The sequence below is a fragment of the Gopherus flavomarginatus genome, chromosome 9 (assembly GCF_025201925.1).
Source record: "Gopherus flavomarginatus isolate rGopFla2 chromosome 9, rGopFla2.mat.asm, whole genome shotgun sequence".
Classification (NCBI taxonomy): domain Eukaryota; kingdom Metazoa; phylum Chordata; order Testudines; family Testudinidae; genus Gopherus; species Gopherus flavomarginatus.
In genome coordinates, this window is record NC_066625.1 from 3,951,318 (window position 1) to 3,975,313 (window position 23,996).

At 45.3% G+C, this 23,996-nt stretch overlaps 2 protein-coding genes across 15 annotated transcripts in view; one reads left to right on the forward strand and one right to left on the reverse strand.

Annotated features, from left to right (window-relative positions):
* The window catches only part of PKD1 (polycystin 1, transient receptor potential channel interacting), a 137,092-nt gene extending 132,610 nt beyond the window's left edge, over nucleotides 1-4,482 (forward strand). The window contains exon 46 of the mRNA XM_050968755.1: nucleotides 626-4,482. Within this exon, the coding sequence (XP_050824712.1) occupies nucleotides 626-1,264 (639 nt within the window). The 3' untranslated portion in view covers nucleotides 1,265-4,482. The remainder of the gene's footprint in view (nucleotides 1-625) is intronic.
* Nucleotides 4,483-8,165: 3,683 nt separating this feature from the next.
* Nucleotides 8,166-23,996, reverse strand: part of TSC2 (TSC complex subunit 2) — a 57,863-nt gene continuing 42,032 nt past the window's right edge. For 8 of the 14 annotated variants that reach the window (XM_050968759.1, XM_050968757.1, XM_050968758.1 and 5 more), the window contains 13 exons: nucleotides 23,624-23,821; nucleotides 22,547-22,762; nucleotides 20,764-20,832; nucleotides 18,471-18,628; nucleotides 17,526-18,028; nucleotides 16,548-16,623; nucleotides 15,425-15,511; nucleotides 14,696-14,882; nucleotides 13,478-13,617; nucleotides 12,291-12,369; nucleotides 11,074-11,165; nucleotides 10,714-10,812; nucleotides 8,166-10,040 (listed from right to left, as the gene is read on the reverse strand). In XM_050968759.1, coding sequence (XP_050824716.1) covers nucleotides 9,870-10,040; nucleotides 10,714-10,812; nucleotides 11,074-11,165; nucleotides 12,291-12,369; nucleotides 13,478-13,617; nucleotides 14,696-14,882; nucleotides 15,425-15,511; nucleotides 16,548-16,623; nucleotides 17,526-18,028; nucleotides 18,471-18,628; nucleotides 20,764-20,832; nucleotides 22,547-22,762; nucleotides 23,624-23,821 — 2,075 coding nt within the window. In that variant the 3' untranslated portion in view covers nucleotides 8,166-9,869. Of the gene's footprint in view, nucleotides 10,041-10,713; nucleotides 10,813-11,073; nucleotides 11,166-12,290; nucleotides 12,370-13,477; nucleotides 13,618-14,695; nucleotides 14,883-15,424; nucleotides 15,512-16,547; nucleotides 16,862-17,525; nucleotides 18,029-18,470; nucleotides 18,629-20,763; nucleotides 20,833-22,546; nucleotides 22,763-23,623; nucleotides 23,822-23,996 lie in introns of those variants that run through there. The other 6 variants (XM_050968769.1, XM_050968767.1, XM_050968762.1 and 3 more) reach the window with 2 other exon arrangements.

The following is a 23,996-nucleotide window of genomic DNA, read 5'->3' on the forward strand; positions in this document are numbered from 1 at the left end:
CCACAGGGCTCCACCCTCCACCTCTGTGCAGTGTGCTAGCCAGGGGGAGGCCCGGGCTCCTGGCTGGTGGATCATGGCCAGAGGTGCAGGTCCCCTGGGGGCAGCATTGGGTGCATGGTTTTGCAGTGTTTTCACCGGCAATACAAACACTGATTGTTTCCCTCATTGCAGTTGGCAGTGGGGTGGGGGCAAGCTGTGACAGGCCACTGCCCACAGCAGTATGGGTCATGGGCTACTACTGGCAGGAGCCGGAAGGATTGGCAGCAATAGCTGGTGTCCCAGGTAGAGGATTGGTGGCAGTGCGCATGCCCTGGCTGGCTGGAGCAGAGACTGCCTCCAGCATCGTCCCTGGCATGTCCATCTTGTGCCACCTCCACTGTTCAGTTTGGTTTCTAATCAGGCTGGTGGATATATAAACCCCCATCCCCTCATTTGGGTCACTCCACCATCCGGCCAGGCCAAGTGGGGAGCCCTCTGCAGTTGGAGATAGTCATTCAAGGCTGACATGAAAAGCTCACTCCCATCCCTCCTGCTGGGGTGGAGTGGGCCCCTCAGGGCGACAGGCAAGGGTTCACGAGTACCTGTTTTCTGCACTAACCCTCTTTTGCTCTCCCTTCCCTTCCAGTTTCGGCACAAGGTGAGGTTTGAAGGGATGGAGCCATTACCATCCCGATCCTCCAGCGACAAGTCCTTTCGGGGTCCCACCCCCAGCGCAGCCTCCGACAGCTCCAGGGCCTCCACCTCTTCAAGCCAGCTGGACGGGCTCAGCCTGCTGCTAAGCACCAGAGAGAGCTCAGAGGTGGATGCTGATGTCCAGCGGCTCCTCTCCCTCTTCGAGATGCTGCTGGCCCAGTTTGACCGAGTGAACCAGGTGACAGAGGATGTCTACCGCATGGAGCAGCAGCTGGAGGACTCACAGAGCAGGAGGACCAGGATGAAGTACATCCAGATGACTGAGGACCTGCTGAGTCAGTACCGCCTGGGTTGCACAGATCAGGGGCCACAGGGACTTTATCCTGACAACTTTTCCAACACCGACCTGCACCCTCCCCGAGACCCTCTGTTGCCCTCCCCTCCCACCAGCACCTTGGGTGCCCTGCAGAGCAGCACAGGCTGTGTGCCCAGCCGGATAGTCCGAGCCAGTAGGGGCCTCAGCGTGGCTTCTCTGCTCTCCCCGCACAAGACGTATGCCACCACGGCGCCAGCGGTCAGGAAGAAAAAGCCACTGCGGGCAAAGAACAGGGTCCACCCCAGCATCAAGTAACTGGAGACCACGTGCAGTGTCTCTGGGAAAATACCTCACTGCGCCACCCCTGGGAAGGAGGCGAGATCCTCGTAATGTGGCCCGAGAGGGTTCCACCACAGCCTGGGGCCAGAAAGGAGTCGCAGGGAACCAGCGTGGAAAGCTGAAGCACTCATGCCACACCAAAGACTGGGGAGCCACTGTGCCTTCCTGGGCTCTTGGCCAGCTTAGATGCCAGCAGCATCACTGCCGCCTCGGGACGCGTGGCTAAGAGTACAGGTGTTGTCCTGAGCCTCCCAAGTGCCTAATGAAGATGGACACAGCCACTGTGTGTTGTACATACTGGCAGCTTCTATTACCTAGGTGCCTCCGTTTCCTGTTTACTTTAGCGACGGTTTCACAGCTTTTTGGTTTCATTGGAGACTGTTTGACTCTTCAGTCCAGGACAAGAGACCCTGCTTCACCAAGGTGGCCAGATGAGAGAAGCCGCAGGGGTTTCTCCTACTCATATTTAGCGTTGGCAGCAAGAGGAAAAGCAACATTAATCAGGGCAATATTAAAAAGAAGCATCTCTCTTGTTAAGGGACCCTAGCTTCAAACAAAATGAACAGATTCCAAAAGCAGAGGCCTGTTATTGTTCAGTTGCTTTATCAAGAACTGCTGCGAAGTAACGTGAATGGTGCGAGGAGCAACTCAAGCAGGATTTCCCGTGCTCAGCTGGCTGCGCCAAAATGGGAAGAGAGGAGCTGAAATTGCGAGTAGTTAAGGTTTAACGGACTTTTGGATTCATAGACCAGACACACTGTGGGTGGAGGAAACGACAGGTTTCAGGGGGCTATTTAATTCAATATTTGTATTGCCATGAATAGAGAGAGACAATATCTACACCCACATCAGTTAGTTTCCAGTATTGGCTCGTAGTATCCTCCAGCATTTGGTATTATTATTTGTATTTAAAGAAATTCAATATTTAAAGAATATGAATGACCATGAAATCCACATTAAGCCACTGCTTCCAATAACTAGCCAGTCTTAGGACATGGCAATTAGTGACAGTTCAACCAAAAAGGTACTGGAGACCTAGGGGGGGTTCTTTTAATTGGTAAGAGAGGGGGCTGCCGGCATGCTGGCTCCATTCCGGCCCAGCTCCCCTTTAGCTACTGATCATCCCCCAGCCAGTGGATTGACTGGGTAAGTAAGTACGGTTCGTCGGCTACTTGGGTTTTACAGTTGAAGGAATGTATTGACATATGTATTTTTTTTTTGGTTTACTTTTTTGTACGTACTGCCGAGCACTTTAACAATGCTTTCCTTGGCTAACAATGACACATGCGACCGTTTTAACGAGAATGGAATAATGTATCATGAAAGCAGTATTTTTTTTGTAAAACAAAACCATAAACGGAAATGAGCAAACGGTAATGTGAACGCAGTTCCCCAGTGAACCATCCCCAGCTGCAGCCCCGCCTCAGGGGCTGGGTGCCAGCTCATAACACTCAAACTTACTCACCAGCACTCTTAGGAGCTTCCAAAAAGGAACAAATGCATTGAAAAAATAAATGCACTAGGTGACGCAGGGGATAAGCCACCTGCCGGTGGAGGCAGGTGGTGAGAGACAGGGGCAGATGGTTCTTGGTTTGCTTCTGTCTGGGACAGGAAGATGTATCCGCTCCTACTCCAACGGCTTCCACTCCCCACTTCACTGTAATCCACAGTATATCAAGCTACAGCTGTGCTATGCTTGATCTGCCATGGCAGGTACTCCCTTTTAGAAAATTGGCGTGGGTAACAATCAACTGCACCTATTCTAGGCAGCCACAGCCTATGTAAATTATTTCCAGCTATGCTAAGTGGTGCTACCATCAGCCAAATCTCCCTGGCAGCTAGTGCCCATGGAAACCCCCTGGCCAGCCTGTGTTCACCTCACCCTTGTCATTCCGTGTTATGTATATTGTAAGTAATTTATATGGGGTTTTGAAATGTATATATTTGCTATATTTTCATAGCATCGGTACCATGTTTGACACATGTAGATAGGAGACAGAACACTGTTGTCAGAGTTATTTAAAGGATGTATTAAGTGCTTCTTTCCAGGAATGTTTGTTGTATATAAAGTATTAGGTGTCAGAGTGCATGTGGCGTGCGTGCTCTTGTGCCAGATGAGGTGCGGGCCGGGCTGGCCCAACCAGTGGAGCTGAGTGGCAGTGGGATCTCTCGCGATGCACTAGCTGTTGTTCCCCCTACATCTTGCTCAAAGCTTTTGAAAGGTAACATTATGCTAGGGAGTTCTTCGAAACCAAAGGCCAGTATTAGCAGGGGCCATTGTTCATGGTACAGCATCTTGTTAGACTCCATCTAGCCTCCACTGCTGTCACTCTTAGAAGACACTTGGCTTGTAACAGAGCTCTCCTTTCCAAGTATTGCAACTACCTAATCCAGGCGAGGAGAGAGCCCTATGGGGGGAAATCTGTGCACCTTTCCTGCTAAGTAACTCTACAAAGGCTAGAGACAGGGTTTCCCTAAAGACACTTCCATTGGAGTTAGTTCTTCTTACCTTTTTGCTGCTTATTCTCGCTCTCCAGCTCCTGATGCCTCTCTCCTGCTGTGCATGAGATGGTTTGCACACAGTGTTGTGTTCCAACAATCCATAGACTGGATCCAGGCTGACTTTCCTTGTGCTGCACTCCCCACGTGCTTCCCTCTCTGTGGAGATTTGAGCAGCAGGCCTGGGGTTTACGTCCATGGAAGTTATTCTTGTCGTTTTATACTTGTTGAGTTAGTTGTGTGGAGCACAGAACTAGGAAGCAGTTGCAGAGGGCGTGGGGGAGGGATTAGTATGATGTATAAAGAAGGTTCTCTTTACAATGGCAAGGTGGTTTGGTGGTGATAGGAAGGGGACAAAAGAACAGCAAGCCAGGGGGTAAGTAGAGCACAGATGGAATGAAACGGAAGCAGGAACCGTAGGCGATGGAACAGCTGTGGTTAGGGCAGGGCGGAGGCAAAAGTTAAGTGTTTGGAATTTTGGAAGTGGCATCTGGAGTGGCAGGATACAAGCTGGAAAATGGCAGGTGGACGTTATGGGCACCCATCCCTTAGCTGCAGGTACTACAGTCACTAAGGAAAACAGGGCCAACAAAACCACCACAACTGTTCCAGAAGGATAGTTCAGCTACAAGAACTGAACCCAGAGCAAGGGGCAGGTTTTGCTATTGAGTTTACTGCAATCCATCTGCCCTTTGGTTTTTTGGGGAGGAGTGGGGGTGGGTGGGGGCACATTCAGACTATTTAACCACTGCTTTTTAACAACCCCAGTTCCCTTTACTTTTTACAGACAGCATGGCCACCATTTAAGTACTCACCACAAAGTCTCTGCTAGATTCCCAATGCCCGGCTTTGGAAACAAAGCAGTGTTAGAGGAGAGGTGTATCCCATAAACACACAAGAGCCATAGTGCAGTCTGTACTGACAAATCTAGCAACTCACTTGATTTTCCCCATGCTTGGGGAAAAAAATGAAGCAGACAGGCTCCTCTATCAAATTAGAAGGGAAGGGGTGTGAGATTTAACTGACAGTAACCAGGACTCAGCCTTTTTAGGCCTACAATATGTGCTGTGACACCTTGCTCAAAGTCATAATTTCCAGGAGTCCTTTTCCCTAGCTGTACCATAGGGATTACTCGTTCACCTCACTGCAAGGAGGGGGAGGTTGTAAGACAGACCCAATGCTTTGGGCTCAGTACAGAGGTAACTGGATTAAATCCTCTGGCCTGTGTTATGCAGGTCAGCCTCATCTAATGGTCCCTCTTCTGCCTTTAATTGATTACTCTTTCAAGGAAGTTTTGGAGGTTCTTGGAGGAAAGGTTTGAGAATTAAGTAGCGTGAAAGGACTGGAGGTAAAGGCAAACTTCTACCAGTATTACTGTATTAAGGAACATTCCAACATGCCTGCTATAGCTTTCTTTAGAACAAGTGGTAATGGGATAATAGGGTATCTCGGAACTGATTCTTTGTGATTCAATTCCATTTTCTACATACAGCGCACTTTCTAATGTAAGAAGTGTCTGGGTCTGGGGAAGGTTAGCCTCAAGAGGAGAAATGGTTCTAGAAATCAGATGATGAGTGTCGACTGTTAACAAATCAGGGAATTAGCACCATGTCCAGACGGTGGGGGGAAAGCCAGCACAAGACAGACGAGTGCCTCTAAGAGCCTTACATAAGGTATTTCACGTAAGGGAAGGTCTAGTTCTATATTAGTGGGAATTTCACTATTCGAATATCCTTCCTACCCTAGCTCTAGGAACTTTTTTCCACACTTAGGTCTTTTCTACAATTAAGACGGACACTTCCCCTGCCCAATGCTGCAGTGAACATGAGACCCTCACCAAGTTTGTTTCACCTCAGCATTCCCATGGCCACTAGCACCACCTATCTGTCAGCGTGCTCTGCCAGCTGAACAAACCAATTCGCTTCCCCCTTTTTCATTTGGGAAGATAGCACCTGGAGGACAGAGGGCTTGGAGTGCAGTTTAGGAAAAAAATATTACCACAGAGTCTCCCTCCCACGTTGCAAGAATGTTTATGAGATCACAGATCACCAGCCTAGGCCAGGACAGATGAGAACACAATAAAATGATCCTCCCTGATTATAAATACCCATGCTCATATGACACAAGACTGCTAACAGCTTCCCACATGGATGAAAACAATTGCCCACTAAACTAGATAGCATTGCTCTAGTCGTTCCGATTAGGAGTCTGACCCCTATGCAGGGAACAGAATTAGCTGGCCAGCCAAAGACTCCACTTTTACAGCTCCACTAAACACGTGGTCTAGAGGACAGGCCGTAGACATAACAGTTAAAAACATAGTATTGGAGGATGGTTACCATCTATCTGAGATGAGAGGCCTCTCAACCAACTGTAATTTTCAAGAGCTAAATGGTATCTGCAGGGACTAGGTACTGAGGCTGAATGTATCAATTAATTGCCAGGGGCTTTGAAAGTCTAATAGAACCTTGAAGAGATAAACGGCAAAAATGAGACATTTGTTGTCAGCTTTAGTGTGGCTACAGCAGATAGTGTATTTAGACGCCCCTCTCCCACAAAAGCCGTGAATAGACTCTGTCAGAGGAGGTTCATTGAACACAGTTAACGCAGGGACTGTAAAGTTAAGAGATGATAGCAAACAAAGCCAAAGTGGTTGGCACGGCCTTTCGTAAGCTTGTAGGTGGCAGTAAAGGTTAAAGTTAGGATGCTCCCAAGGTGAAGAGCCAAGTTTCTCTCAAGTTAGGCCTTAACGTGAATGAGTTTCTTATTCAGCTAGCTGTGTGCACGTGTGTATGGTGGTGTGAATGAGTCTTACCAAGTGCTTCTTCTAACTGTAGAAGAGCAAAGATGGGTTAGGACAACTGCCCTACTACTACTGTTCTTGGATCCCAGTAGGTGGAGCAGCTCTAGAGCCCACACGGGTGTTTCCGAAAAGCCGGACACTTCAGTTACACAGCTTTAAAGCTATCATCGTTCTCAGAGGAGCACTTGTTTGTACAGAGCCGCTAGCCACAAGCATGGGGTTCCTTGAAGTGTCACAGTTAAGGTAGCAAGTATACGAAAGCTGAGCTTAGCTGCAGCCAGAACTATTAGTCATGAGATTATACTCCTTGTCTACAGCAATACGTTTGACTTGCATCCCTAACTAATAGATACTCTTGAATGTATATTTTGTGTTTATAGTCACGAAGAGATGGTTTCTTATTTATTGCCTTAAGTCTCACAATGATGCAATAGTATCAAGCTGCTTAATACAGAAGAACCCTATCAGCTAGTTAAGGGGTGAAGGTTGGCGGGTGGGAAATCTATATAATGCTTTTTGTAGCAATGGATGATCAGGACCAATGCACCAAAATATTGCCTTCTGGTCAGTGTTACATTTGCAAACAAAATAGCCTATTTTGTAACTATGGGAATGTTTCTTCAAAACGACAATGTCAAATAAAAAACCATGGACTGCTAAGGAAGTGTCTGCTATGCTTTTGCTGGAAGGTGCCATGACATCCTCTTTGCCTGTTCGCGTTCCATATATACCACTGTCTGAAGTATGCATCTAGGGAGGTACTGTGCTGCAGTAAGACAGAAAGGTCTGAAAGCTATTCGCTTCAGAGCTAGTCCAACTCAACAACTTCAGATACTGAGTAAATTCAAACCCATGAAAAATACCTGGTTTTGATTACTGGTAACAAATTGGTAGCAGGGTAATTAATCCATGTTACTTCATTAAGGAGCTTTGAGATCTTTGATAGATGTTCTACTTCAAAACGAATACAGAATTTGCTCCATGTAAAAGAGACTCACGGCTGCTAGCTTGTGGCTCAGCATGCATCTGGCACATGGACTCAACGTAGGTCACATGTGGCTCCATGTATGTCACTGGGAAACAGCAGCATTCCTGCAACTGCAGCAAATGGTTACATACCATTATGTATTTTAACATCTGAAAAATTCATAGGAGGGGAGTCAGCCTCTTACTTCTGTGTCACTGTTTCAAATCCAGCTCCAGGTAGCAGCACCCAAAAACTTTACAAAGTGGTGCTTCTGGGAACGGAGTCCATAGGTTCCCAGTCCAGTGCTGCTCAGACACAGGTCTACACTTCATCACTGGCCTCCTTAAAGACAGTCTTGAGAGGCCAACGGGCCATGAGAACTAATCTACACTTATTCCTAGCCATCGCTCCCAATCGGGGTTGAGGCGAACTGGCAAGGTAGTGTGGGAGTTTGTCCTGCTGCTGCCGCCCATCCTGTACCTGGTCTTTGGACAAATGCAGCTCTAGTAGCAAACACCTTTCATAGGTCAGAGGGAAAATGGAGGAGATTCATCTGGAGTGATTCTGACATGCAACACAAGAGATTGCCCACACCAGTAAGAACCCAGTAACCATACAAATACTTTTATTTCACTTACAATTCATAAACACGCAAAACAGGATGTACACATGAGTTAATGGACAGTCCTGCATTGTTCATTAGTTCCCCTTTCCCTCCCTCCAAAAAGTCTCCCAAAGAATTCCAGCTTTTGATTGCTTTGCCTTCAATTCCATTCAAATTACTCAGAAGTTACTCAGTCACTACAAACTACTGTTATCCAGTCACTGAGTTTATCATCTTGTTTAGCGAATTAAGAGCTTGTCACTCGTTTTGATGAAAACAGCAGTCACTGAGGAGCGACAAGAGCACACCATAAAGTAGTCACAGTACGTTCCAGTTTACATAGCTTCTCCCATTATGGTAGTGTAGTGTCCCGTTATCTTTCACCACAAGACATGCTACTTCTGAAAGGCCTGGCACACACCTGCATTAAAAGGACCCTTTACATACAATCCAAACTGCTGGCTTCCAAAGGTGGGACCGTCACCATATGACAAGTCCAATACAGCGATGCTGCCACCAACCAGAACCAAGGGTCATTTAAAAGGGAAGAGGAAATTTTGCATTTGAGGAAAGATTTCTGGCAAGGCCACATTACAGAACAGGTTAAAGACCAGTCAAGTGCACCCTGGTCACACACTGGGCTATCTACTTAGGTCCACTCACCTCTCTGAAGAGTGCTTTTCAGCAGTGTGTGAATATGCACAAACGGGTCAAGTTACTTCCCAGCATCCTGGCCACATTCTTGGGGACCATCCTGCTGCCCTTGGAGTCAAAGGAAGCTTTGCCATTGACTGCACTAGAAGCAAGGCTGGGCCTCTAGCTAAATCCTTTGCTCATAATCTCTAAAACTGGCCCAAATTGTCTTTGGAATCCTGGGTTTAACGGAGTCTTCATTACAAGCCAGTTTATTCATGATCAGCGATTTCCATACCAGCTTTGATTACCATTCTGCCTCTCCACTGACCTGCAGACATCTCCCTGCTTATATCATTAAGGTCTGAGAGAACAATTTCACTGGAGTGGGAGACGCATGGAGATGTCATCAAGCAAGGAGATCTCCTGGGAAAAAAAGGCAGCTGCAGTTTTTACAGGTAACTTGTGAAGCTAGTGGACATCCCTATAATTAGAGCTGGTGTTAAGAACTAGTCTGAAAGTGCATGCAGCTCTCACGAATGCTAATAGAGCTTTTCCACCCATGTAGAGGAAATGGAGATCCCAAGTGTCCAGAGACTGTGACTGAAGCTTTCATTTGGTTGGGTTAAAACACCATTTGCTTCTGCATCGTCCCACCAAGTGATGAGTGCGGAACAGTATCCTGGCTTGCTGCTTTGCCTGCTCCTGCTTAGAGAAATGCTTAAATTTTACAAGAAAGCTGCTAGCAGAGATGGATACCTTTAAACTTCACTTCATGTCTCTAGCCAAATAAAGACCAAATTTATAGGCTCAGTCCACTCTGGGATTCTCCAGCTAGGGTAGAAAATCCTCTTTTCATGATGGTGGGCGACTCAAAGTCAAGACGACGATGTCTATCAGTCACATGGCGGTCCAGGAACTAGTTCACACGAAGGTAACAGCCACACTGAGGTTGCCAAGTCCCCATTGTCTCCCTGTGGCAGTGCTGAATTAGTGTGCAGGGTCAAGAGCGTTCACTCCCCTCTTCCCCCCCCCCGGCTGCATGCCAGAGGGAAGACACTGATCACATGGGGATTTACACAAATTCTGTGAAGTCATCCACCGAGGAGATCAGCCTCTTTCTCTGCCCAGTTTCATAGGTTGATGCTGGGTCCTGTGGTACCTGGGGAGGGGGTTTAGTAAGAGCAGAAGGGTGCATTTGCATCAGGGGGAAGCCAGGTGTCTGGTACTGGGTTTCCTCTCGGATCTGAAAGAACGTCACAGAGGAACAGGTCAGCAGGATATCCCTACAGTTCCCCCTCGGTATGTTAGCAGGTACAGATCCCCCTATTGCCACTTGCATCTGAACACTGCGTCACACGCACAACCCTGCAGGACCTGGTGTCCTCAACTCCCACTGTAGCCAATGGAAATGGAGGGCTCTTTAGCTGCCTGTAGCTTCAAACCCCATCTACCCACGTCATTCTCACTAGAGTTTGGTTAGTCTGAGGGCTTGTCTATACTTACGCATGGCGATCGATGCATCGGTGGTCAATTTAACAGATCTAGTGAAGACCCGCTACATTGACCGCAGATCATTTTTCCGTCAACTCCTGAACTCCACCGGATTGAGAAGAGTAAGTGGAGTCAACGGGAGAGCGTCTCCCGTTGACGTCGCGTAGTGTGGAACCCGCGGTAAGTAGATCTAAGCTATGTCGACTTGAGTTACGCTATTCACGTAACTCAAATTGCATAGCTTAGATCAACTTTTCCCTGTAGCGTAGACAAGCATTAAGCTTTCAAGACGACATCCCTTTAATTTATTCACAGGCCTTTGACAGTTCATTCTTGTTTTCTCCAGATAGTAATAATTGTGCTTACTTGTGCTGAGCGTTCCAGATGTGCAATATGTCAGGGAAGGAAAAACAAATTTGAATTACCCGGTGCCTGAGCCTCTTGATATGACGTAGCCTCGCTATCCATTTTGATGGGTAAGTATCTGTAGGATTCGATCTGCTATGGTGAACCTGGGAAGCCATCTGATTCAAGGGAAAAGAAGTTTTAAACACAGGTCCCATGACAACAAGAGTTATAAATTGTTTACACAACATAATTAGTTTAGTCGTTGAAGTTAAACTCAGTCTGATGTTCAGATGCTAAATCTGACTCAACTGGTTATTCAACGGAAAGAGCTCTCAGAGTTTAATTTCTTGGCAAAGTTGCATTAATGTCCCTGGGGTGGCAGAGCGTGATCCTAGCAGAAAGGTAACAGTCTTGAAGAGAATCCAGACAGTACTCACATTGGCATGCAGGGCCATCTGGCGGGCTACAAACGGCAGGTTCTTATCCGAGACAATCTTAGCAACACTTGTGTCCACCAGCCCTTCCATGTCTGTATGTTAAAATGGAAAAGATTTAAAGAACGTCACTTTAAAAGGCGAAAAGCCAGAATCAGCCAGTAATTATAGGTACTGGGATGTGACACATTCAACTTCATGAGGATTTCCAGTATTAGAGTCAAGGTAGTGAGAAATCAGGGTACGTTTTACTCTCCAATCAATTGCCCTGAAAAAAAGGTCTCCATAAAGTATTATAGCTTCTATTGTAACACTGCTTAGGGCACAAGGGTGCAATACTCTGGGGGCTCCCAAGCTCTGACTGCTCCATAGAGAAGGCCTTTCCCAGGAACACTAGTCATAATCCATGATTCCCCCAAAACACAGAGGGAGGGGCAGAATATTCATAGCTATGTTTCTCAGGCTGGAAGGAGTTTCATTAGAGGAGTGCATTGTGGGCAGGGTGTGGGTGTATGGTTGGCCTCTTGGTTATACATGCTGGGGATCAATGTGGGATCTGGTAAGGCTGTAAAAGTCCCACACGCCGCCCTAAACGAGAGAGTAAGCCCTGAAACAGCTGCGACCCCCCTCCAACTGATGTTCAAAAGAGCCAGGAGGAGCCATGTCCAGCTCTCAAGGGCCGCTCACTGCACTGCGGGGAAGGAAGTTGGAGGGGGACTAGCCACCAGGATTTCTTCCTCCAACCTGCCAAAAAAATGTGTAACTATACCGGTGTGCAGAGAATAAGCCAAAATGGGGGCATTCTGTTCACCAGCTGGGACTCCATGCATCCCCCTAACTAGAAGATAGCTGTCTTATGGTCCAGTGGGGAAGAATTACTGATTGGCTGCATCCCCCAATACTAGGTGGTGACACAATTTTGGAGCATTTCTCCTAATGGGCTCCTCTAAAGGGAGACGGAAAGCTTTACTGGGAGTACAAATCATAGTTCAGGAAGGGTCTACCTAAGCTAGGTAAAATGCCCATATGGGCTGTGCTATTACAGCAGAGGATTGGCTCTGAATACTTAGTCCTGCCTCAGGGCAGGGGAAGGTCTCCTGCAGTCCTACATTTCTACGATTCTAAAGTTTTACCACCTAGTGACTTGTACAAACATTCAAATGAAGTTAAGGAAGCTGTCGTGCGAACCAGTAGAAACATTCTCCGAGAACTAACCCTACCTTTCCGACACTGTAACGTCACCAGGTTACAGTCATAGTCAAGCGGTGTGATTATAACATGCACAAAGTTGAACTGGCCCTAGGGAGGAAACAAAATATTGTAACACAGAAGCATAACACACACTTACAGCATATTTACTGGCAACCATTATGACATCTATAGATGCAATCCACTGATGCAGTCTGAATACAGCAAGTTAAAAGTCCCAATTCATAACCGAATAGTCTTTAGACCAGCGGCGCCAGTTAGGAGGCTGGGGGAGGGGAAGCATTCCCCCCACCCCAGGTATTTGCACTCGCTAAAAAGTTCCACAGGCCATGGAGCCGTGCAAGCCAGGGTCCGACCACTTTTAAGCGGGGGTCCTGTACTAAATCAGTACAGCTGTTGACAGAGTGGTCTGGAGTGTTGCTTGGCTGCGTGGTTGCAATGCCACTGAACTATGACCCTGAGGCCCCTCCATGCAGGCAGAGCCAAATGTCAGTGAGTGGCGTTGTGACCTGGTGCATGGGTTGTCTGTTCCTGTATGGCAGAGCGCAGGGGAGTCTGCCCAGAACTTGACTCCTGGCGGCACTGGCTCATGCACTGTGTGGGTAACAGAGAGCGAAGACTCTCTGGCTGAAGGAGAATCAGGGTCCCTGTGGGAGGAGGGGGGGAGAGACCAGGACTGGAATTTGCCCCCACCCAAAGAAATATCTGAATTAGCGTCACAGCTTTAGACAACACACGAAGATATTAACAATTTTACAAAGAACCCATTGCTGACATGCAAGTGGAAAGTCTTGTTCATCTTTGGATGCTTTCCAGTGAGCTGCATCAGCCCAACAGATGTTTAATAAGTAGGGCAGCCCTATCAAGTTCGCGGCCATGAAAAACGCGTCACAGACCGTGAAAGCTGGTCTTTTGTGTGCTTTTACCCTATACCATACAGATTTCATGGGGGAGACCAAAGTTTCTCAAATTGAGGGTCCTGACCCAAAAGGGAGTTGCGGAGGGGGGGTTGCAAGGTTATTTTAGGGGGTCACAGTATTGCCACCCTTACTTCTGCGCTGCCGTCAGAGCTGATTTAAATAGCTGAAATCATGAAATGTATGATTTTTAAAATCCTATGATGGTGAAATTGACCAAAATGGACCATGAATTTGGTAGGGCCCTATTTATATGCAGAGCCAAGTGTAAATTCTTATACCTTGATTGTTCCCAATTTAAAGTCTTCACCAGAATCGTTATAAACTATGGAAACAAAGTCATTCCCAAGGTGCCTCTTCTTGTCGCAGCGATATTTATCCAAATCCTTCGTGGGCATCAAAGTTGCAATGTGAAAAATGGCTGGGGGAGGAGGGGGGAAAAAAAAATCAAACACACAAAAACAAGCTGGGATAGAAAATAGGAGATGCAACTAACAACTTTACTGCAGGTGATGCTGGAACAGAGATTGATAGGATACCTATGGTCCTACAGCAGTAATGTTCTGTAGATGGTATTTGTCTGAAAGTCAAACTGACAGCTGAACTTTCACATTGTGCTGCTTTGACAAATCTGTGCTGCTTTGTAAGAGCTGAACACTGTCGGCCAGCTCCTCAGACCCCATCCTATGCTTTGCACTGCACTGGGGACGTGTCAGAGTGCACAACGCTATAGCCAATTCTCCGGCCGTGGAGAAGACCCTCTGGGACTTCTGAAACTGGTGTAACTTGGGAGCAGCTTCCAGTTATATCAGGGCCAAAATGGCTGATCTGGCCCACAAGAGTTAGCTTACATTTATTAGCATACTTATCTCAATATACAAGAGAGATTTAAGGAAAAAGTCCTTTACAGTAATTTCTGTAGGGCCACAGCAGCACAGATGAGGAGACTCTGCTGCGTACAGAAAGAATGAAGTACTATAGACTTTTGAATGTATTTATTTTCACTGCCGATTGTGTGATGCTGCTGTGTTAACACCCAGTTACGAGATTAACATCGACAACAGCACTCAGCTTTAAATATCGTTCTCTAAAGAAACACTGGCACGATTTCAATGTGCGTTGCTGCTATAATACATCATCTGGGTTCCAGTGGCCCATGAAACAAGGCTGATTTGACACAAGGACGGACATAAACCCATGTCTCATATGGTCTGTATGTTCAGAGTAAAATGCGAGATTTTTTTTGCCTAATATAAATGTGTGTGTCAGCCTCTCCGAAGTCATCAGTGCAGAAGATTAAACATATTGAACAACATGGAAAGGGAGCCCAGGCAGACTCATGAAGCTGGTAGGAAATCCCTCTCTTTACCACACCCTGAACGCAGAAGCAATTTGGCACCACAGGGTAAAGTTTAAAGGTGTACAGACCCGCTGACTTGTGCATTAAGGCATCATTCCTGTTCCCCAAGAAGTGTAACCCTTTACTTGGGATGTCCTACCTTGCATAATGTCATCATGCCAGCAGTAGGTAAACTGACCATCCTCCCCACACACATCCAGACCACCAAGGTAAATTTTATCAGGCTGACAATCTTTGAGTTCAATGAGCTTCCCTAAGCCAGTCAGAAACTCCGTATATCTATAGGAGCCATGTTCATTCGACAGAATAGCGATCTCATTGTTGCTCTAGGAAAAAAAATTGAGTGTCTCATATAGGAGGTTCCAGTACCTCCTCGCACCTTTTGACTGTTAAAACATATTCACTTCCTTACAAGTTCTGCAAACCGACTCCGCAACTGGCAAGCAGAGCACAAGGGCAGACTCCGTAGAGGCAGAACAGGTGGGTGACAAGTGTTCACTGAGTCAGGGCTGGGCTAGCAGAATATTTTTTTAGCCTGAAAAGCTTCTAGAGCTGGCCATGTGGAAGAAAAGCCAACGTCACGAAGAGTCACTCAGCAATGACATTAGCAAGAGATACAGTGGACGAAGTGAAATATAAGCCCAGTTACTGTAAAGTTGCAGTTGGTGCTTGTAGAGCACTATGAACAAGTACTAAGGTGAGACCGCAGGTCTCCAGGCAATTTGCCATCGCTTGGGTCCACTCTGTATAAACTGGGAAGCCACAACACAAAAAGAAGCTACTTTAAAATGGGTAGAAATTACTGCAGTTCAAGTGAAGCTGCTTGGCCTCTAGTGAAAGTTCGAGTTTTGTATGTGTGAGAACTCACCTGTCCTTCTCCTACATAGAGCACAGCAATCTTGTGGGTATCATAGGAAGGAATTTGATCTAGGAGCTGCACTGAGCTTTCAAATGTCTAGAATTAAAACACGTTCACAAGTCATTTCTTTGAATGGCACTGATAAGCAGCCCCACCATAGACCTTGAGGGCATATGTAGTAAGAGATTCCTGATTGTCACACAATTATTCCTTGATAAACTTCATAAAGGTATTTAGCACAGAAAGGCACATATAATATTAGCTTCCGACTGATTCAAATAATGAAGTGTTTAATAGGGTGTATTATTCCTTTTCTGTTTTTTTCTGCTTCATAGTAATTTAATCGCCTGACAACTGAATGTATTTGAAGCACCAGCCATGGCAACTGATAGACTCTTCTTAACTCTGAGCACAGAGAACTCACAGCAGGGTCAGTTCTAGAAAACACCTTTCTTGGATAATCCTGTCACACAGAACAGTACTTTAGCCCACCCATTATTTGTGCTTCTCCCAGCTGGTTTGCTACTTGGACCGAGGAAATGACAACCCAAACTCATACGTTACTGGTAGGGTCTCTACGCTTTGTGCCACCTCTACAGCGATGTACTTCCCCACGGAACACTGGTTTTATTCTGGTCTATTTCTGCGATGGATAATGCCCCTTGGCCACTTCCAGTCTGTCATATTGGTCACCACCACCGTTTTGGCCACCTTCTCCCACACACACTGCCTAGTGCAGTTACCACCAAAGCAACAACACACATACTTGTTTGCAAGCTAGAACTATGGGGACAAAAACCCTGCCCTTGGAGACCAAAAGTACTGCTTGGCAAGCTAATTGGTCGCTGTTGGCTCTAGGAGTGGGAACTGAGCCATCTCATCATAGCAGTACATCAGCATTGTGAGAAATGGAGAGGGGAGGGAAATCACAATCCATAACTACAAACAAGGATCATCAGTTCATCGGGGATAGCCAAGATTTTACATCTCCAGCAGTTGGGCCATTAAGGAACCACCCATAACTGCCACCATCCAGCCCCTTTACTGGTTAATTAGTATCTATGTAGCTTTTTAAAGGCAAGTGTGATTAAAGCAGTCATTCCAAGTGTCCATACTTAAAATCATTGCCTACCTCATTTGGCAACAAAAGGGGCTTGTTGGATTCATCTCCAAAGAACGGGGAGTGGTATAACTGTAAAAACACAAAGCTAAGAAGAGAAATTAAATCCTGTTACCCTGCAATAAGCCCACATTAATCTGCGGCGTACAACCGCGCTTTAGGAGAGGTCTGAGATTAGCTGCTCACACTGCACAATCCCTCCGGTGATGGCACGGCAGGTATTTGCTCCATCTACAGTTTCTGTATATGCACTTACTGTACCATAAAATCAAAGAGCTCATTAGTGGCAGCAGCACGACTCCCCTACACCAGAAAGGGCACGGGATCTAATGAAAGACAAAGGAGTGGAAACCAAACCCTGTCTCATTGGTCATTGTTTAATTTCACATTTAGAAGATTAATGAATTCTCTTAGGCTCCTGACTCCTCTGAATATTTCACAAATTAATATACCACTAGCAAGGTAAAAATCTTCAAATTAGTGCTCTGGGATACTGCTAGGCTCAAACAACCAATCTAATTTACTTTCCTCCCCACTGTTCATGCTGCTTACCATTTTGCATTTCATTCATCTCGGACGGAGAGACTGCTCTGGTTCACTGGTTTATAGTTGATTTGCTTTCTAGCTCTCCTGCATTCAAATTGCACATGTGTGTTTTGATTCCAAATGGGGAGGACTGTTAATCCAAATTAATTCTTTTTAGCAACAACAACAAAAAGTTTAGCAGTTGAGATGTTTGTCACATTTCTTTTTGCCCAAAATTCAGGTTACAGGTACCAAAACATGGATTGAATTATTATAGGAAGTTACACCTCCTGTCTGTTCAGGTTTAGGTTTTGTAAGATCCAGAAAACCTTTTTCTGTGTCGGATTTAAACAAGTTTAGCTAAACCTCTAAAAATCTTAGTTCTGAGACACGAGTTAAAATGAAGTTTACACCTGGAAACACCATAAGCCCTTTTTAGGCCCCCTGCCGCAACTACCTACCCACCTTGGATTTATTCCAGGTACTTTCTCGGCATTGGAGGCTGCTGTCCTGCTCTTAAAGGCATCTCTCTCTATCCTTTTGCCCCTCCGCGAAGGGGCTGAATCCGAGATGGTGTACCCTCTAGGACGGTGGCCGCTGGGTGAGCGGGGAGAGGAAGAAGGGACACTACAATCCAGTCTGTCTGTGCCAGTTATTCCAGCGTCATCCCCTCGGCTCAGCCAGCTACTGGCCCCTTCTCCTTCAAGGTTCCCAGACTGAGATTTCGATTTCAGTTCCGTGCTCAGCCTTCCAGTTGCTTCTTTAGCGTTTGTGTCTTTGAGGACTTCCTGCAGCGTCTGAAGCTCAGGAGAAGAGCTGGATTTGCTGAGTGGCTGGGAAGGCTGGAAGGAGAGCTCTTCCAGAGTTCTGCCATCCTCTGAAGGGACAACCCTGCTGATAGGAATTCCACCGGCCACCAGTTCGTTGGATTTCAGAGATTTCTCTTCTTGACTAGATGTTGAAGAGGACTTAAAGAAAAAGTCAAAGAAAAGCTGTTTTTCTGAGTAGCACCTTGACAAAACTCACAAGAGAACATGCATGGAAAAGACACCAGTGGACAGGGAGAGTATCGCCACCACTAACTACACTACACTACACTAAAGTATTATTGCTTCAATATAGGCAGATATGGCCTACCTACCAGGATAGAAACCTAAGCCCATACGCATGCAGTTACCATTTTTCCTGTGTGCGCAAATGGCCAGCAAGGCCTTGGATTGACCATCTGAGCACACAATCATAACTGCATGTGCAATCTACCCAAGTTCAAAGCCTTTTGCTATAGTTAAAACAATAAAAAGTGCAAATGGAGAACACATACAAATCTGCAGTGTATATTAAAGCCCCTTCTCTGGTGTGGGACAGAGAAGTTATTAGACTGATATTCAGCCAGCTGCGTGACAGCCTTACCCTGCTGTAAGCATTGTGTGGTTTGCTGAACTTCTCCTCAGCCATGGCTTGCTCAGAGCACACAGCCTTGAAGTCTTCAAACTCCTGAGACACCAGGGAATCGGTTTCTTTTAAATCCACTTCCAACTGGCTCCCCTCTTCCAGAACTACAGCCGATTCTACCAAGACACAAACAGAGTAACTGAGGCGTGTAGAGAGGAGTGGTATGATGGGACCCCATCCTTTCCTCTGAAGTACCAGCCTTTTCCCTACTAGGATTTTAGTGGAAGGCCATATTCAATGTGTGGTATATCATATATCTTTGATCACAGAGTGCGGACTTTAACGGCACACTAGACTTGCTAGAGGTCTCCCCTCCCCAATAATTGGTCGACTTACCCTCATACCAAAGGGTCGTAGAACTGCTTTATCACACTAAGCGCAGTGGTGCCAAACTGTTACTAATGGACAAGTAATGGAAAGATAATGGAGAAAATGGATTCTTGTGCATATTAATACTCAAGTATCAGGACAGACAGTAAACAGAGAGATGTAAGGAAGTGCAAGACTAGCACTAAAGTTTGTTATTAAACAGGCACGAAAACGTAAGTTCTATGCAATTGTGGCAAAGAATAAGCCTTGTATTCATTCTTGTATATAACAAATGCTCTCGTGCCTTATACAGAGGGAGAGACAAGAAAATTTACTTGCATTTTGAGAGTTTTCTAGGAATGCTTCAGTAGAAGCTAAACAGCCTATGCCTTATTAAAGGACAGGAGGACATCATTAATGCATGTATTGCAGCAATATTGGAAAAGTCTGCATGTGGTTTCCAATCAGACAAATAGCTAATTATATAGACCAGACTGAAAGAAAGCTCCATGTAAGCGCTGTGTATGGCGAAGAGGTTAGTGCAAGGGGTAACCAAGTGTCTACTATACACAGTAAGCCTTAACACAAGAATGCGTTCGACTGAAGACGACTTCTGTTTGCCTTGGTTTTTTTGTCCTGAGGAAAAGGCTGAAGTACAGGAGGCTTCCCATTATGTATACACAGAATTGGAAGACCAATCTGAAAGGCTAAGATTTGTTTTCCAAAGTAAAATTAAAAAAAAAAAAATTAGCACACACACACACACACACACACACAAAAAAAAGATCAGCAAAAAAAAAAAAAGTCACTAAAGCAGCTTTTCCTGGATTGATTTCAGCTCGCAGGACCAAAGTTATTTCAAGAAGCAATTAAGAGTTAGCATTGCACACACATACCTTCTAAAAAACGTGCTGATCTGGTTAGCTGTCCAAGCCAGAACACACCTGCACATACTCTCTGTGGTTTTCACTTTCCTAGTTCTAATATTACTGCCAATTTCGCTGGTGTTTTTAATTAATTTGAATGTTCAGTAATTGCACTATAGGGGGAAGTAGGATAATATGAGCAAAGAAGAGGACCATAGAAGAGTAATGTATTGCAGCTTCTGTGTGTCACTTTAATAGCATTGTGCCAATACGGTAATCCACAATTATGAATAACCAGCTATTCCACATAGGATTTTCCATTGCGGGCAGGTGGGATTTAATTCATCTAATTAAGCATTGCAAGCCAAATGCAATGCAACTGCAGTGCTCAGAGGTATCCATTTTGATTACCATCTACAGGTCTGAAATATTTAGGAAATAGATTATAGTCCCAAAGCAAGAGGGAGATTTTACACAGCTACTGAATTTACAGAAAGCTACAGTTTGTTATATATTTCTGCTTGAAACAGATTTTGGTTTTTGTTTTTAAAAAAAACTTGTAACCAGCAATTATACTGTAGTTTCAAACTTAGACTTTCTAACCAGCTTCTCCTTTCAGATTCTTTTCCCATGGCCAGTTTTGGTTGAATGCTCAGAGGAATGAGAAGCACTGGATTTCATTTGTGTGGAGTTGTATATGCAGCAATGCAGGAGCTATTCCTAGAAGGGGGAACCTTCTGAATTAATAAACAGAACACAAACCCAATTACAAGATCTAACTTAAAAGTGAGGAAACACAGATATTTTATGATGTCACTCTATAGTCTAAGTCTCATGAGTGATGACCTCACTCCACCCAAAAAAGGGTTGCATTAAAGTTACGACATTTGCAAGAATGAGTATCTGGCTTGAACTTCTTCATGCTAGTCAAGACCCCATTCGTCGAAGGTAATGAGACCAGGAGGGACAAACAGGAAACATGGCAGGGTGATGAGGTATGAGGGAGACAGTTTCTATGAATCAGAGGAGTTCTTCTATGGCAATATTTTTTTTTCCTTAAAGATATATATATATACCTGCCCAGGATATGCTCCTGTGCAACTTTCCTTGACAACTGGACTGGTACATGGAAGAGAAAGAAGCCACTGCAAAGGGAAATCAAGTGAGCAGCTACATCAAAAGGAAGGAGAGACTATATGAAAAAATTAAAAAGCACAGAGTTTAATGTAACCAGGAGCCTATTTAAAAACTAAAATAAAAGCAAAGAACAAGCTGGGAAAGTCTCACTAGATGTAAAAAGGGAAAACTTAAGGGTCGAGGGTCTCGTTGACACAAATAAAGAGGTATAAAACATATTCAAACAATCAGACTCAGAAATTGTTCTCTGAGAGAAAAGGAGTTTCTGATTTGTTTTTTTAAATCGACGGGGGGACGGGGTCAACTTTACTAGAGTCCCAGCACAAGCAAGAAATGAGCCCAGCCAGCCAGTTTCTGCAGTACACAAATTTTGCAAGGGTCATTTAAGTATGTAAGAGACTTCAAACAGCAGGATATGGATAAAGATTCACACAGAGAGAGATTTAACCTCTTTAAAAAGAATATATACATTGGCATTACGATCTCAACACTTCTTAAATACAAGTCTTTGTGCCAACTGATTATGGTAAGTTAGTAAGACATCAGCTGAACATGAATAGGACTGAAACAATTCACTGCAGATTCAAAACTCTGTGTGAGTGGCAGTCAACAAGTAGGTCTCAAGTTGGTTGCTTTTAGCTTTTCCAAACTGATCAGCATTTGTCTAGACACCAGAATCTGCAGGAGTTCATAAAAATCAAAGAGCCTGCTGGAGCAGATGAGTGTTAAAAAATTAAATAATTCACCATCCAATTTTGCCCTCAAATTTTAACAGCCTGGATTTTTGCATGCACATGTTTTGAAAGGCTAAAATCAGATCCTGCATATGCAAGGCTTATTAGCGATGCTGAACCTGGAAATTGGCCTTTTTACTGGGCTCCCAGACAACCTGCACTACGGCTGACACTACCAGACAGTCTTGTCCGCTGCTTACATGGTTCAGTCTCAAAGTTCGAGGCAGCATGGCCATTAGATTTGCTCTGAACAGGGTTAGCTCACAAGGTTTGAAATGCCAGCAGTCAGTCGACACTAGGATTCCTAATATTACTAACACCAGTGGAGCTGTACCAGTGCTAGCCGCAGTGCAAAGCATGCCCAAAGCCTCCTTGGGGCAGAGAAGTGGATGTTTAAAAAGCTCATCGCTAGAAAGTCAAATAAAAAAACACTCAGGACTCAAGACAGAAGTCAGTGCAGAGGCAAACACCCCCGCTATTAACATGATGTGCGCTCTGCCATATCATCCTGAAGACACTTGCGAAAGAGAGTGGCAGTGACTCCTGAGCGGGAGAGTTTGTAGTAGGCCATTATCTTAGTACCCACTGCCCAACAAAAAAATCTATGCAAGAGATAATTAAAAACATGAATGCTGGAGAAGATCCATCCAGACACATGGACAAGCTTTGGCTCAACCTTAAAACAAGCAGTAGACCGAAAAATAGGCTCTGGTCAGTTTCACTCAGGACATGTTTAGCTTGAGACCACTAAGAAATAGCTAAGGGGTGCTTAAGGAAAGGGATTACCCCACTTCTAATGTGCCATGGGAGATCAGGAACAGCTTATTCCATTCAATACTAAGCTCATGAGGAGAGCTGAGCTCTCCCCATCTTGTGCTACTAGATTTGCAGCCTCTGCAGTAATTCACGATAGAAGACTGCTGTAGTCTTACCACATTTTATACAAGTGAGTGCCGGCTCTCTGAGCCATGCTACGTTCGTCTCTCACCTGTATTGGAACGCTGCAGAAGGGATGGTTTGGATGTGCCGGTGGCCAAGCTGGAGGAAGGGACTGAGAGGGACTTGTACAAAGCCGTCTCTCTGTGCTCCTTAAAGCGCTCTGCAGCCATGAGCGCGTTGGATAGCTCCTGTAGTGGCATGTTGTTTATATCTGACGAGAAGGGGCTGAGCGGGTTCTCCAGGCTCATTAACCAGCTTGTGTTACCTGGAAGGGAAGGGAACAGTCAGTGAAGTTAGATATTCTCTCCTTTTGGAGACAGAAAGTTCAAATAGCTGAACTCAGCAGCATCAACGGCCCTGGAACTTGCTGGTAAAAATTAGGCTGAGTAGTTCTAGGGTTTTCTTGACAGTTAATAGCTGACTCGGTTAATTTCACATTTTAAATGAGAATCAGTCCCCAGTGCCGCATGCTTCTCTCCTCCCCAAAACTCTTTAGCCCTGATGTTTTAGCTCAAAGCTGGCTCCCTAAAGGCTTTCAACTGCTGGAGTATTTTAATTAATGATAGAAGGCGATTTTAAATGATTCTCTCACAAGACAACTTCGAGCTGAAATATACAAGTCTTGCTTCCATTTGGCTTTTGGAATGTATTGGTGTCCAGGAATTTTGGGATTGCCCTATTTTTTTTTTTTTAACCTTCATGCCTTCAGCACCATTGTTACTCCTTCACAAACAGCAGCCATGCACTTACTTATTACTCCAGCCATGGGCCTTGTTCGCACTTTGGAAATGAGATTTATAAGAAGGAACCAGCGGGGCTCCGAAATGGCAGTACCAGAATGAACAGATAATTAAGTGCCATCACCGGGCCCAGGCCCACCAGTGCAGCAGGATTTAGTTTACATAAGGATTTTAATCTTCTCACAGGAGCATCTTATAACTTTGCATCATTAAAAGGTGCAATTTCCAAAGACCTGGCTGACAAATGAAACATGAAGAACGGAGAGGTTAAGCAGCACGGAAGAATTCCATTTACATTTAATGACATGGATATTTTTTCTATGTAATCCCCATTTCTTAGCAAGCCACAGCTCAGAAGCCCCCTTGTGCAGTTGTTTAAGGCATACCTGTGGGCCTCCGGACTAGTATTTCTGCCCAGCCCTGTGTCAGCAGTGGGACATATGCTGCCAGGTTTGTTTTTTCTTTCTGTAGAGGAGCGTGGGCACCAGGAGTGGCCTTCTCTGTTCGAGGTGCAGAACCAGCAGGACTCCGTAACCCCTGGGGGGCTGAGCTGTCTAAAGCACCAACACGCAAGGCATGACCACCTGGCAAAACAAAAGACATAAAGGGTAGGAAAGGAGGAACCTGGGAGCTCGGTTTAGAGACACATAACTGGACTCAGTGCCAAGAAAACATGTAATAAATAGTTCTATGCACTTTGATAGCATCTTTGATCCTTATATCTCACACGAATGAACTGTACATTGTGCTGGAAACCTG